This window comes from Sinocyclocheilus rhinocerous, unplaced genomic scaffold (genome assembly GCF_001515625.1).
Source record: "Sinocyclocheilus rhinocerous isolate Xijiao unplaced genomic scaffold, SAMN03320098_v1.1 scaffold2541, whole genome shotgun sequence".
In the NCBI taxonomy this organism is placed as follows: domain Eukaryota; kingdom Metazoa; phylum Chordata; class Actinopteri; order Cypriniformes; family Cyprinidae; genus Sinocyclocheilus; species Sinocyclocheilus rhinocerous.
This window is the reverse complement of record NW_015631094.1, coordinates 510,988-526,891: the sequence shown is the minus strand read 5'-3', so window position 1 is coordinate 526,891 and position 15,904 is coordinate 510,988. Positions and strand designations below refer to the sequence as shown.

General features: G+C 36.5%; 2 protein-coding genes across 3 annotated transcripts in view; both read left to right on the top strand.

Annotated features, from left to right (window-relative positions):
• Positions 1-4,549, top strand: part of LOC107741590 (TRAF3-interacting protein 1-like) — a 26,234-nt gene extending 21,685 nt beyond the window's left edge. Inside the window, exons 16-17 of the mRNA XM_016554338.1 lie at positions 2,558-2,781; positions 3,996-4,549. Of these exons, the coding sequence (XP_016409824.1) occupies positions 2,558-2,781; positions 3,996-4,161 (390 nt within the window). The 3' untranslated portion in view covers positions 4,162-4,549. The remainder of the gene's footprint in view (positions 1-2,557; positions 2,782-3,995) is intronic.
• Positions 4,550-7,647: 3,098 nt separating this feature from the next.
• LOC107741593 (ankyrin repeat and SOCS box protein 1) lies at positions 7,648-14,102 on the top strand. Of its 2 annotated transcripts, none has more exons than XM_016554342.1 (5): positions 7,648-7,715; positions 9,898-10,036; positions 10,860-11,162; positions 12,052-12,434; positions 13,594-14,102. In XM_016554342.1, exons 1-5 carry the CDS (start codon positions 7,697-7,699, stop codon positions 13,722-13,724), a joined length of 975 nt encoding a protein of 324 aa, XP_016409828.1. In that variant the 5' UTR covers positions 7,648-7,696; the 3' UTR covers positions 13,725-14,102. The 2 variants fall into 2 exon arrangements, with proteins under 2 accessions (XP_016409828.1, XP_016409827.1); XM_016554341.1 differs by lacking the exon at positions 7,648-7,715 and adding an exon at positions 8,616-8,810.
• Positions 14,103-15,904: the final 1,802 nt, after the last annotated feature.

Sequence of the window (15,904 nt, the reverse complement as noted above, 5' to 3'; positions counted from 1 at the left end):
GCTACTCTACACTGCTCAAACCTCGCGTTTGAATCGTCAGTGGCAAATTCTTTAAATATAAAAAACTTACTTACAGTCTGTGAGTCAGAACAGCCGGCATTGTAGTCTACTCTCCCAGGAACAGTCCTCCAAAAAATGTGCTGGACACATCTGAATAATTGGGTTGAACTGTTCTGGAACAGTGTTGTAAATACAACTTAACCACTGATTTCTAGTTGTGTCCTCTTTTGGAAGGCCAAACAAAGTAGTTTCGCTTTCACAACGAAACACACAGTGCCTTCACGACATGGCGGCAGCAACAACAATACTACAGCGAGAATAAAAGTTACGCCTTCTTTCTTTGCGTGAACATTTGGACGGCGTTATGCAAATCTTCCCACATCGTGACGTAGACATGTGGGGGTGTGTTAGAACGAGCCGTTTTAGGTAGGCGTGGTTGACTCTTAACTTTTATAAAGAATATCTCTTTGGATTTGAGACTTTAGTCTTTGCAACTTTACAGATCTTCTTTATGCACCAAGAGCTTGTAACACTTCAAAGAGAAAGGAAAAATTTAAATCGCATCATATGACCCCTTTAAACCTTAACGCTCTCATACTTACAAGTTGAGACAGAGGGATTGCAATACAAGTGTAATGATGCTTAATTCCCAAATAAAAAGCTCATTAAAATCATCCAGATATTTGCAATGTTGTTCAGTTATGTATCGCCGGAAAATCATTGCAAATATATTGTAAACATGTCAATTACATTCAACAAAATGTTTTTTTGAGTTCATGTAATGCTCAGCCTATTTTGATAAGGAAGTTTCTGGTTATTGTATTGTCATGTAGCTCAGGTTTGACATGTCCCACCTTAGAAAGGAAGTTGTTGGCGTTTATAGCCAGAATGACATGAATTGCTTGAGGAGTTCAGCTTGAAACGAGGTAAATGTGAAGTAGTTGTTACCGAATACTGTTGTAAAATAACTTCACTGCCATAGCCTGTTACTAAAATAAACAAAGTCACGTCTTGCACGAGGGTGTATGTGTGTGTGTGTGTGTGTGTCTGAGTGGGACAGAGGCAGTAAGAGTAAAGCCTGTTTGGCCTAGTGCCACACACAGCCTGTGGCCCCAGCTGAGTAAATAGACACGGGCCCTGTGTGCCAGGGGGGGCCTTCTTGCTCTCGGCTGAAGGGTGACTGGGGCAGACCAGGACCCCCCAACCACACCGCATACAGAGGAGGCCTTCAGTAACCACTCACTCACATTATGGATCCCATGTCTCTTTCGTTTTGATCTTTATATACATTGCAAGGTTTGTATAATTCCTGACTTGAAATTCTAAACATTTGTAGCCTTGGCATTGAAAACCACTAAATGCAGACTTCTGCCTGCTGCTTTTTTCCCCTAAAGTATATTGTTGGTATGTATAGATTTCCTCTAACCTCATTTATAGCATTCATCTGAAGTGCTCCCCTATGGGAGTGACTTCCCACTAGTCATTTTTCAGCATTTTTCAGTTGTAAGCTTCATTACTTAGTCGTTTGAGAATCAGAGGACACGATTGGCCATTAACAGCCCTTGAGATTCAACTCAACTTGCGGCCTTGATATACTTCAAGGGAAATTGAAGAATGAGTTGGCGTGATGTAATTTTGAACAAAATCAGTTTCTCCAAATCTCCCAAATGAAGTTTGTTTGGAGTTTGTTTGGGGAGTTCAAGACAGATTGCCAAAGCAAACTTTCCAGAAATGTTTTCACACTGGTAAGCACCTTCAAACTACCATTGGTCCATGTGCTCTGGGTCTTCACCTTCTTTGACATGGAAATCTTCTCTAGTTCAGTTAGTTTGTTTGTCCTGTTGAGGTCAGACGTGAGTAAAAACATGAACACACTATAAAGAGCTGCTTTATAGTAGAAGTGAAGTTGTAATTCTAATTGAAAGTGACACTGACACAGGTATTTCAAATAACTTTTTACCCATAAACAAAGAGCGACTGTCATTGTATGGACAAAAAAAAAACAGACATATTTTTAAATATTCTTTTGTGTTCTACAGAAGAAAGTAGGTCATACAGGTTTGAAATGAGGGCGAGTATAAGATGCTCATCCAAGTGCAAAGCCATGTATACGAAGGCTAATTGTTGTATACATACTGAAAAAATTTACAAAAGCTGTCACTGGGGCTTTACCCTTTCAAAAGGAGCTAACATGTACACTTGAGGTACTAAATATGCACTCTTTAGGGAAATAAGGTACACCCCAGTGACAGCTTTTGCACTTATTTTTCCCAGTCTCCAGACAACAATTAACATGTGTTTACTTGAATTTGCACTTTGGACTTTTGTACCTTTTTTTTTCTGCGAGTGTATGATGATTGGGTTATCCTACAAATACACAATCATAGCTTCATGTTGAAAATCTGCCAAAATGGGCCATAAATGACAACAGATCGAAGAGAAATTAGGCAGTCGTTTAGCCTCCCGTTTATAAGTGACTTTGACAGAAGAGGGTGAGATTTCAGTAAAAGCAGTCAGGAGGTGTTGATCTGTTTCCTGTGGTTCTGTCTTTCTGCAGGATCGGTCACTGGTGTCGGAGTCGTCTCGTAAGAAGGAACGTGAATTGGTGGCGAAGGAGATCGAGCGACTGCGTTCGTCCATACAGACGGTGTGTCGCAGCGCTCTGCCTCTGGGCAAGATCATGGACTACATTCAGGAGGATATGGACTCCATGCAGAACGAACTGCAGACCTGGCGCAAAGAGAACAAGGAGAACGCACAGGCTCTGCTACAGGAGCAAAGGTGCACATGCATATTAGCTCTGTCCCTAACTCTAGTAAGCTGCCTTGCTGGATACTGCCTACATAGACAGCATCCTAACTGAAGTGAAACCTCTTAAGTGATTGATTTGGAACTCAAAAGTCATACAAATAATGGTCCTCGCACAAAGTGCACAGGAGCTGACCTTAAAATTGATTTAAGTAGAACATTAGCAAGTTGCTAGGTTGTAATACATTTTAATAAATGTAATAAAAATGCATACAATTTAAATTTTGGGTAGTCCATTTCTATTTTGATTTGTTTATTGAACTATTTTGTGCCATTACTTTTACGTAGTTAATGAATTATAAGTATGCGTTGTCCATGAAGGATATGTAGGCAGCTCATGAAGTTCTATTTTCTCTCCCATGTTTTTCATTTGCATGCAAGCAAATTAAAAACACTTTTATTTGGGATTCACAGTATGTCAGTGACCATACTGGTATCCAACCATCTATATAAAAAAAAGTATATATATTCTTTTTTTTTTTTTTTTACTTGTTGGTTGGATTAGCCAGTTTTGGTATCCAGTAGTATTGGGGAAATTATATCCATTTTACTGTAGTTGTAATCTAAAATTAAACATTACTAATACTAATAATGTAAAATGCCAGTAAATAAAATTTATAAATCTTTACAAACACTATAAACATGTATTTTCATTCCCCTCCCACAACAATAAATATTTTAAATACAACACTATTCGGAACAGAAGAAAAATGAAAAATATAAGTATAAAACAAGCATAGTTTATAAAATTATAAACAACATTTATTATAAACAAATTTAAATTGAAACTGAAGCTACCAGCATGTGGGAAATACGCTATACAAATAAACTTGTGTTCATGTACCGAGTGTGTCCACTTTGCACTTGTTTTGTGTGCTTGATGTTAATTGCATTATATAACTTGCTTTGGAATATAAATCGCAGCATTATTTTAGATGGGAAAAAAAAGCGTGACTTATATTCTGGAAAATTCTATATGTATTCATTTATTTTTAAAATAAATATTTACAATTTCAATTTTTAAAATAAAATTGGCAATAATTTAAACAATAGACAATAATTATTGTCAAGATCAGCCATAATAATGCTCTATGGATGCATCCCAGTATTTATCATGATTGAGATATCCAGCTACTTTTGAGTAGTCTTGTTCTTGTGCGTTAAGCCGTTCTCTGTCTATATCTCAGAATCACAGACAGCGTTGTGGAACCTCTGAAGACTGAGCTCACTGAACTGGAGCAGTTAATCAAAGACCAGCAGGACAAGATCTGCGCAGTCAAGTCCAACATCCTGAAGAACGAGGAGAAGATCCAGAAGATGGTATCCAGCATTAGCTTCTCCTCACAAACGTGAATATCAGCACATCCCAAAAGAAACCTGAAGCACTGAGCAGCAGGGAGAGCTCCTGTTAATAGACCCCGATGTCTTTGAGCCGCACTGGAAAGAGTTCAGAAGGTGCAGGTACAGTCAGGAGTCACTCTCCTCAAACCCCCTTCATGTAAGGTGCCTTCTGTTAGACCCAGGATCTGTTTGCGCTGGTCCATTGGGATTCTCAAACACACTCACACTTCTGCAGTAGATTTGCACTCGTCACTTGCTTGAAAGATAAATGTGTGTGTGTTGTCACCATACTGATGTGTCCTGTATTTTTTAAATAGGACTTTAATTGCTTCCCATGTTCTCTTAGGAAAACAGACTGACAGGGTTATATATTTTTTTATTATTTAGCTTTTTTTCCATTCAGACTGACAGGTGTTTTTGTCTCACAGGAGAACAATATATCAATATGTCATATATGTATAAATAATTATGTATATATGTGCATAGAAACTATGGAAGATTGTTTCTGCCATTTTTTTATTTATTTCTGGGATTAAATAATAAAATAGGTAATTACAACTTTTTATCTCACAGTTTGAAGTTTTTCATGAAATTCTGAGAAGGAAAGGCAGGATGTGAGATATAAACTTGCAAGTGCTAAAAGAAAAGTCAGAATTGTGAGAAAGTTAAGGTTTTTTTATTTAGAGCAAAAAAAAATTCAGATAAAAAGTCAGATGTAAACTCGGAATAGCGAGAAAGTAAGTCAGAATTCTGAGTTTATATCTCGCAATTCTCAAAATTGTGAGATAAAAAGTCACATTTATATTTTATTGCTGTGGCTGAAACAAGCTTTCATGGAAATATGATATATATATATATATCACAGACCAGAGACAACATTACTACAATAGGCTATCAGGTTCCCAATTCCAGCCCATGTTCCGAAGTGAAGTAAACTTCAACGGATTTCCCCTGCTCAGGGAGTAGGAAGCAATGAACACTGTGTAGGGATCATATCGATCGGAACACAGTTCATGCACGTAGCTCACTTCTAACGAGCTGGCGTGAGGACTGGATTAACCGCTGGGCTACATCATGTGTCATTTACCGATGAGAAATCTTTAAAAGTACTACAATACCAGGAAGGAAGATCAGGTTGTTGATGTTTGCCTGCCATCCTCGCTCTGTCTGCACAGCGTGCGTGAACGCGCTGATGAAGTATCCTGTCTGCGCGAACTGGGTGCGCAGAGGTATGCTAATACATAGGTTGACAGGCAGGTAGGGAAGCATATTAAACCGAGCGTTTTGATTGGACGAACATTTCTTGATCCTACGCCTTCCACAGAATATATAAATACAGACAAATACATTTAGACCACTTAACTTAATGATTGCTATCGGGATGTGAAGAGACTTTCAACCAGCATAACAAAAAATGTTTCTGACGACAATTGCCTATTGCACCTTTAATATATGTTCAAAGAAACGAGATGAGATTGCATAAATGTCTTTTAAGTCAATTTATCATATAAATCAAAAAATGTACCTTGATCAAATGTATACGTGTATTTCAAATTCATATCAATAATGATATTTCATTTGAGAAAACATGACTGAGAAACTTTTTTAGAGGGCTGTTGAGAGCGGTCGCTACTGCAAACTGAGATCCATGAAGCAATTATTACATTGAACATTTCTATTTTGATAAGGTTATGACAGGAAGAACTGTTAGATGAAGCAATAGTTGAATCCGCTGCTCAAGCACAACATTTAGAAAATCTTCAGCATGTATATCCAGTCACACTTTATGGATACTGTGGTACTGTAACAGTGTCTAGATGAATTTTACATCTAAACCACACAGCATGAATGTCAGTAGAATCAGGCTTCAATATACAGATTATATACTACATCAGTATTATCAGCTGTGCACCATGACACAAAATACAGTTTGCTATTTAAGTAAAATCAACTTCTTAATGTCGATAAAATATATTTGCCTTTCTATTTACTTTGTAAAAGAGCCGACCATTTACACTGTATACGATTTTTACCATTTGCTGTACATTTTGTGTACATGTTGTTTGTATCATAGTCCACAAATGAATATTAATTTTGTAGTGAAGTCTAATAAACAGTTACATTTCTGTTAAAAGTGTAAATTGTGATCATTTTACAGTGCATGCGGTTCGGAGAATATAGTCATTATTTTTCCAATTCTGTTTGGTGGCGCCAGTGACACAAAAATTACACACGTCACCATTAAGTAAACATTGCAACATTTTAATGACTGTTTTGAATTGCATTTCAGAGCAGCGGTAAACATGCCAAGTGAATGTTTCTGATGAGTTCACAAAAAGGCCTGGACGTGTTTAACGTGTCACACACAGCGCTCTGGAAAGCTGACCCGGTGGGACGCAGCGAAAACATTGAATAACATTTTAAAAGCCTGTATCAGCACATCAGTTTTGATTTTTATTCTGGCAGCGCTTGAAACAGCTGCACCGCAGGCTCACACGCACATACTATTGAGTAACAGTCGACCGGGCCGTTTAAGATCAGGATTTGGAGGCCCTTGAAAACCTGGGCACCTGCCTGAGATCCCTGAGCGAACGTTTGGATTAGGTCAGAGTGAACAGGCCGCGTGCCCTGCGGGGCTCTTTTGTCTGAGCGTTCTCCTGCTGTGGGCCCTGGAGAAAACTCCAGCCGGAGGGTCCTTGGGACTGTCAGAAATGATTGTGCTGCTTTAGCAAGAAGAACAGTGAACAGGTGGAACTTGTGTTTCCTACATTGAAATAAATCCTTTTTTTATTTTATGCCTTATTAATGGGAATTATGGTCAAAAGGAACTCAATGCACCATAACCAGCAAGGAAAACGCTTTAGTGTGTGACCTCCAGGAAGAGCCAGTCCGTCATTACAATGCTATTAACAAAGGATCATTCTGAAAAGCAAACCTCAATTCGTTATTGCTATTGCTCATATTTAGGGTTAGGGGTTTAAACAAACCACTAACCATACGTATTAAACTTAGGCGTGTAATTCAGCATGTTCTCAAATTGCATGGCATGTTCAAAAGAGGTGTTTGATTTTTTTTTGACTTGGCAGACCATAAAGTAGAGCCTGATCTAAAAACCACCTAGTAACTACCCAAGAACACTGTAGCAGTGCACAAGCAACTGCATAACAATCCTAAAAAAAGAATAATTTAGAACACCTCAGCCATGTTAAGAATCACCCAAAATCCCCTAGCAACTTGTTAAGATCCCTCCGAACACTTTTTAGAGAGTTGAGTGTTGTATCTCCCTGCGGTCCAGTTCTCTTCAGAGACACAAAAGGCTGTCAGGCTTGCTGTTTATTTTTCAGGCCTGTAGGCCAGTGTTCATGGTTCAGCTGTCGTCAGGCAGCAATACGGCATGCGTCTGCGGCTCTTCAATATAAACTTCCAACAATGACAGACTCAAGTCACCTACCACAGTTAAAGACATTCAAGCTTTGTCTTCAGCTTCAAGAGACTGGACTAAGATCTACACTCACCTCCTCTGCTCTGGGTCTCATCACGTCTCTGAATGAATGAGCAGAAGGTCTGTGAGTATATGGATGCATTCCAGGAAAACTGTCAAAAAGGTTGATGTTCCATGTTCAGGACTCCCACTCAAAAAGTTAAAAAGCATAATTCAAAAAAAGAAAATATATTTAATAATTTAAATGCTAAATTATTCATAATTTAATAATTTGTTATTGAAGTGGTATTTGTAATAACTAATAATTACTATATGTGTGTGCACAAGGAGAGCTGACCAGACGTGTGTGTGTGTGTGTGTGTGTGTGTGTGTGTGTGTAAATAAATACTATATACATATAATTTAAAAGATAACATTTTAATTATTATAATTATAGATAATTATTTATTCATTATATATATCATAATACAAATATGTATATGGTTTGGGGCTCTCGTATGCAAGTTTATAAAACATGAGATTGCTTAGAAAGGTACAAACATAAATATTTTTACTCTGCTAGCATTTACTCTTATGGAAATGATATAGTAGCACTATTTGTATTGTTTCTCTTGGATACATTGCTCCTGCTTGTATTATTTTCACTTATAAATCATTAAATGACTAAATGTGCATGTAGCAATGTAGTGCAACTAGTCACTAGTTGCACAACATTTCTACATGCACATTTATTAATTTTGTGATTTAGTGAAGTACATTATAAAGGCTTCAGAAAACTGTACACGAATCCACCATCCAGACATCTTTGTACCGGTGGATCCCTTGAATAAGTTGTTTCTGGGTTTTTTAATTGCCATTTGTAAGTCACTTGGGATCAAAGAATCAAAAAAGAACGCACAAATCCACACAAGTATTTTCACCTTAACTTGTATACAGTCCACCTTAAATCCAGATGAGCCTGTGACAGACAACTGCGAGTCAGCCAATCAGATCGGCTCCTGCAGCCGAGAGTCCATGCCGCTGCTAAAAACAGCATTAAGAAAAAAAGCACAGACACTTTTTGCAGTAGTATTGGTCATTTATTGTGGTTTATGACACTCGGAGCAGACATTTATTTAAGTAGACTTACAAAACACGATGGCTGATGGTGAGAATTTTGAAGGGGATGCTGAGGTCCCACCGGTCCCTGAGCCACAGCTCCCAAACACTACTGCAGCTGGTACAGTAACGTTATGTCAAAACATTTACATCAGAACGAACAAAGGCTTTAGAGCCATACAGTATTATGTTCAGTGTAGATCGGTTAGGGACTGTTCAGGCCATAATTGTTGAAAAGCCTCTAACAAACACTAGCGAGATATTCATATTCAAAACACTTGAATTACTGAAACTAGATTTACTTGTTTGAAGCAAGTAGGCCTAACGTTAGCGTTATATTACAATCGCAACTTGACGGCTGCCAAAGAACTTTTGCCTGCCAGTTTTTGCGAGCAGTTTCTCGGGGAACGCCAAACCCTTACGAAAATTAACCATGGTTTTATTATAGTAAAAGTGTATTAACCATGTTTTTTTGGCGTATTGAATACCATTTGTATAACGACAGTTTTACTACAAAAACCATGGTTAAACTATGGTTAGTGTAGCAAAACCGTGCTTAATTTGTGGCTATCATGGTTTAACTAATTTGTAGTAAAACCATGGTTAATTTTTAAGCAATGAAATATGTTATGAAAATAATATGTGCTTGTTTTTAACTTCTTGTACATAAAGCCTGTAGCTGCACACATCCTAGGAAGTGTTTCTGGTTATGTGTAAAATTCCGTCTAACGAAAATTAACCATGGTTTTTTACTACAAAAAACGAAACAAAAAAAAAAACATGGTTACTATAGTTAAACCATGGTAACCACAAATTAACCATGGCCTTGCTACACTAACCCTAGTTTAACCATGGTAACTGTGGTTATACAAATGGTAGGCTAATAAATGCGCTAAAAAACCATGGTTACCACACTTTTACTATAATAAAACCATAGTTAATTTATTTACTACGTCTGCGATCATTGTCGCGTCTCAGTATAAGAAAAATTGAAGTTATTTATGTAAGACTTGAGGTATAAGTGTGTGAATTTTGTTTCAGTATAATTTCAGAAGTGTTTCTAAGAAGCTTTTAAGCGACCACACAAACTAATCATACAGATTTATCATTCACACATGAATGAAACACCTGAAATATGAGTCTTGTTCTCACAAGCATCGAACGCTGATTATGTAATGGACCTGATCTGGTCTCTGTCTCCCTGTCAGGTCGTAACCTGAGAGGATGGCTTCAGGAGCAGTTCGGTAGGCCTCTGGAACAGTGTGAGGACATGAGTCTACATAACGCTGCCCATGTAGGAGACCTAGACACTCTCAAGACCCTCCTACAAGAAGACCGCTTCAAACAGTGAGACTTCCTTCTCTGAATGATTCATTAAAGTTGACTTAAAACGAAAAATTTCCCTATCTGTTTTATAAATGCACATTATAGATCTTAATGTAACCAGTTGTTCCATGTATATAAACAACAGAATAGATTCCTCTCTGGTGACATACAGGATTTCTCCAATCATTAAGCCCTTGGAAGCTCGCATTCATCTGCCTCCATTTTTGAGTGCAACACACACTCTACAAAATCCAGTAACCAACGGATGTTTAGATGCAGGTCCTCGCACTACAATTTTTCTTTTTTGATCATCTGTTAAACACAGAAGTACATCACAATACAGAAGAAAAGATCTCTTGCTACTAAAGTTTCATCACAACTTTAAAGGAATAGTTCACCCACAAATTAAAATTTGCTGTAAATATACTCACCCTCAGGCCACCCTAGATGTAGATGAGTTTGTTTCTTCTTTACAACAGATTTGCAGAAATTTAGCATCACTTACCAATGGATCCTCTGCAGTGAATGGGTGCCGTCAGAATGAGAGTTGAATGAGTCCAAACAGCCGATAAAAACATCACAATAATCCACACAGTTCCACAAACTTGTTAAACTCACCTTGGATGGCCTGATGGTGAGTACATTTTCAGCAACTGTCCATTTTTGGTGAACCATTCATTTAAAGGCGCCTACACACCACTGGTTTTGCTATGCACCCATGTTTTACATTGGACAAAACTCACAACCCATGTTTACTCTCATTTCAAGTGCGGTTCAAAGGTGATATTCTTAACACAGAATATAAGATTGTTTTTTCAGTGTGTAACATTGAATTCTTTTCTAGGCAGATTAATGAGAAGTTGATTTGGTCCTGTGGTTGGCTGCCCTGCACGCCGCTGCGTATTGCTGCCATGATGGGTCACAGCGAGTGTGTGGAGTACATGATCTCTCAGGGAGCTGCAGTGGACCTGGTGGATGTGAAGGGTCAGACCGCTCTGTACATGGCTGTGGTTAATGGACACCTGGACTGTGTGAAGATCCTTTTGAAAGCCGATGCTGATCCGAACGGCAGCATTCATCACCGGAGCACCCCAATATACCACGCTGCACAAGTGGGCCGAGTGGACATTCTATTAGAGCTGATCAGGTGGGGACATATCTTGCAAATGCTATAATTACTATATTGAAAATGGAGTTCAGTTACGACTCTACACTGGCGGCCAAAAGATTGGAATACCATGCTGCATTAATTTGATAAAAAAATACAGTATTAGATTTTGAAATATAATTACAATTTCAAGGAACTGTTTTCTGTTTAAATATATTTTGAAATGTAATTTATTCCTGTGATGTCAAAGCTTAATTTTCAGCATCATTACTCCAGTCTTCAGTATCACATGATCCTTCAGAAATCATTCTAGTATGTTGATTTGGTGCTCAATTATTATTGGTGCTCATTGATTGTTATCAATGTTAAAAATGTCTTTGCTACCTAATATTTTTGTGGAAACCACATTTTTTTGCAGGATTTGTGGATGATTAGAAAGTTCATTGAACAGTGTTTATTTAAAATAGAGAATTATTGTAACATGAGAAATGTCTTTACTGTCACTTTTGATCTATTTAATGCATCCTTGCTGAATAAACGTATTAATTTCTTTTTTTTTTTATCGTTCATAGCCCAAACTTTTGAATATTATCACAGTTTCCATAAAAATATATTAAGCAGCATAACTTTTTCCAACATCGATAAGAAATCTTGAGCAACAAATCAGCATATTAGAATGATTTATGAAGGATCATGTGACACTGAAGACTGGAGTAATGATGTTGAAAATTCAGCACTGCATCACAGCAATACATTTTTTTTTTACTGTGTTTTGGTCAAATAAATTCAGCTTTGGTGAGCAAAACAGACTTCTTTCAAAAACATAAAAAAATCGTAATTATTCCAGACTTTTGGCTGCCCATGTATGTTGTCATGGATTATTTAAATGTGAATTATGATAATGCTGATTGCCCTGGAATACACACAGGTTCAATGCTGATGTTGATATTGACCAGCGGTTGGATCAGAGGTCTATGTTCGGCATGCACACTTTGACAACTCTGGCAGCCTGTCCACTGTTCATCAGCGCTGCTTACCATCACTTCCCCTGCTTCCGGATGCTTCTGAATGCCGGTGCCAACCCCAACTACAACTACAATGGCCCCGTGAGCAGGGAAGCGCTGGTAAGGGGCCGGGCCTGCTGTATGCTGGATGCAGTTCTGAAACTCGGATGTGAACCAGTCTTCGTTAGCTTGCTGCTGGACCACGGCGCTGACCCGTATCTAGTCCCCTGGGACGAGCTCGATCCTGACACCATGGTTCGCTTAAAAGTCAACGCTGAAGCCCTTCACATCTACCAGGAAGCCAAAAGTAAGTTGTAGTCTTGATGTTGTCATGTTATTATTGGGTCATTTCTATTATGCAGTATATTTTTTACTTTAAGTGCAAATTTTTTATACAGTGAGGTCCAAAATTATGGATTTTTTTCATTAAAGCCTGGACATAAATAAATGGAAAATTTTATTATAAAATTATAAAAGTTTTATAGCAAAAAACAGTTATGTCAAATGAAGACCAACAAGCTCATAATTTTTAAATATGAAAAGTTCGTTTTTCAGTATCACAGGTAGGTGAACATTTTAAATTTTCAGTGGATTTTAGTCATATGCTATGCACTTTTAATATGGAAAAAACAATGGTTTGTTAAAGAATATTTCAGATATTTCTTAATTTTTTTCCTTCATTCAAATTCTTTCAAACAATGTTGATGTTAACTAAAGCTGTTGAAATAGTTTTGGTAATTGAAATAAAGCTACAATAAAATAAAATAAATAATATATTTAAAAAAATTAGAAATGTTGATTTGGCAATTAACTAAAATAAATGTAAGTTGAAATTACATTAAAAAAAATTTTTTTTTTAAATCAAAGCTATTATATAGAACTATAAAAACTAACAAAATGGCCAAAGCACATCAAATTAGTAAAGCTTAAACTAAAATTAAAATGAAAACTGAAAATGTAATAATATTTCAAAATGTTAACACTGGTTTTAAATGATAATTGTTTTCTTTGGAAATGTTGTTTTCAATGTTGTTATGGATTCATAGTTTTTCCATGTGTCTTCAACCTCATTTTTCGTCTTTTTAGTTTTCTGTAAAATCCTTTTAACTAACAACAGCCACTTCCTTAATGACATCATCCTTTAGGAAGCGACATCATTTTGGAGGGAAAACAACAGCTCAAACATTAGCGAGTATTATCAATGGATTTAATGAATTCTGCACTTTATGGCATACACAGGATGTGAACATTTTGTTGAAGGAATGTTTTTAACAGGAGAATATTCTGTAAAACATTGAACTTGAAAAAGGCAATGCAGGAAATTCAGGAGATTCAAAATTACTTCATTTTTTTATTTCAGGGTATAACTTCAAATATGATACTTTCCATGACTGTCAAATTACAGTTTCATTTCTAAAGGTCTTTGAGGCCTTTCCTGTACTCGCTAATATTGCTTTCCAACACAGGAAACCCGAGGAGATTGATGAACCTGTGCCGCATTACTATCCGGGAGATCATGGGCAAGAAGCGTCTATCATGTATCTCTTCCCTTCCGCTGCCTGAAACCATCATAAAATTTATGTTTCACAAGGACTGACCATGTAGACGGTCGATTAACTGAAGGGTGCAAGTGACCTCTCGCTCTCCAACACTACTTACACCAGTGACTTCCACTAGACTGGCTGCTGTGATGGCAAGGTAATTACATTTTTCTGTGTTGATTTTGGGGGACGTCTGTGGAATGGATTCCTGGTAAAAATTAGTTAAATGGAGCTGAGAGTACTGTACTCTTATTGTGAGATGAATGCATAAGCATATTAGCAAAAATGTTTAATATATGCGCTGCTGCTGCCATTTTAAGAGAGTTTTACATACTCTTCTTTGCACTGTGCCAAAGAACACGATTACCTGTAGTAAAATCACTGTAACGCACTGCCTTTTGTGGCTCATTGCTTTAACGGAGGACAATATTGAACACCACTGATAAGAGAAAATTATATTGAGATTAGTCTTATTTTAGCCTGTGCTAACAGTTACAGCATCTAAGTAATGACTATTGAATATTATTAGAATTATGATATTGGTGATATGTACTTATATCACCTATATTTGATTATATTGCTGAAACTTGCCTTACATATTAATTTCCATATTGTTTTTTTTTTGTTTTGTTTTTTTGCAATATTGGTAATGTAAAGAATGTGCACTTCTGAACTTTTTTGAAGTAGCTTCTACTTTCCTTGAATATTTCAGTTTGTTGCGACTTATTTGTTTACCTCACTACAAATGATTTCCAGATAAATATTTTTTACTTTAAAAGATTCTGATTGTCTCATTATTCATTACCCTGATTAAAATCTTTGTTTCATTATTTGTTTCATTATTTAAAAGAGCGGAGTGGAAAATATAAATATTTTGAAACGTTACCAATACAAACATCACTTTTAATGCATCTTTGCTGAATAAAAGTGTTAATTTCTTGAAACAAATCATTCCAGGATTTTATTTTATTTTATATTTTATTATAAATATACACTGTATGTGTGTGTATTTATATATACATAATAAATATACACAGTACACACATATATATATTATGTAAACGAAAACTTTTTTTTGGGATGCGATTAATCGCGATATTATTATTATATTATTATTATTTTATTGTCTTATGTTTTTTTTTATTATTATTATTATGTAAACAGATACAATTTACCAGTGACAAATCAAATACAAAATAACCAAAGTCAACAAAACATACATGACAGCCAACGTGAGTGAGTGAGTGAGTGACACACAGAGACTGGGTGTGAGGGGTGGAAGTACAGGTGCATCTCAATAAATTAGAATGTCGTGGAAAAGTTCATTTATTTCAGTAATTCAACTCAAATTGTGAAACTCGTGTATTAAATAAATTCAATGCACACAGACTGAAGTAGTTTAAGTCTTTGGTTCTTTTAATTGTGATGATTTTGGCTCACATTTAACAAAAACCCACCAATTCACTATCTCAACAAATTAGAATACTTCAATAGTCCAATAAAAAAAACATTTTTAGTGAATTGTTGACCTTCTGGAAAGTATGTTCATTTACTGTACATGTACTCAATACTTGGTAGGGGCTCCTTTTGCTTTAATTACTGCCTCAATTCAGCGTGGCATGGAGGTGATCAGTTTGTGGCACTGCTGACGTGGTATGGAAGCCCAGGTTTCTTTGACAGTGGCCTTCAGCTCATCTGCATATTTTGGTCTCTTGTTTCTCATTTTCCTCTTGACAATACCCCATAGATTCTCTATGGGGTTCAGGTCTGGTGAGTTTGCTGGCCAGTCAAGCACACCAACACCTCAAACAATATATCTGTAACTCAGGGGAAGAGTTACTGGTATTTGAAATAAATTAGTATTTTTTTTCCCCTGAAGAAATGCTCCAGGTTCGACGCAAGTCATCCTTTACCACAAAAAAATTAATCAATAAATAAATTAAATAATAATAATAATAGCAATAATAATAATAATAATAACAATAATAATAATAATGAACTCAATTTATCAGAAATGAGGGGAAAGTTGGAGGATGTGGAAGATGACGAATAGCAAAATAATAGTATTAATTAGTAATAGTAGCAATAATAACAATATTAACAATAAACTCATTCATCAGGAACCGGGGGGAGGTTGGAGGATCAGGAAGAGGACAAATAGTAATAATAATAATAATGGTAGTAGTAGTAGTAGTAATAATAGTGGCACCAACAACAACAATAATAATAATAATAA

Coding starts and splice junctions, on each gene's coding strand:
- LOC107741593 (XM_016554341.1), top strand. CDS start 8,729: ATGGCTGATGGTGAGAATTTTGAAGGGGATGCTGAGGTCCCACCGGTC. Junction 8,811..9,897: donor CCCAAACACTACTGCAGCTG/GTACAGTAACGT, acceptor TCTCCCTGTCAG/GTCGTAACCTGAGAGGATGG. Junction 11,163..12,051: donor ATTCTATTAGAGCTGATCAG/GTGGGGACATAT, acceptor GAATACACACAG/GTTCAATGCTGATGTTGATA.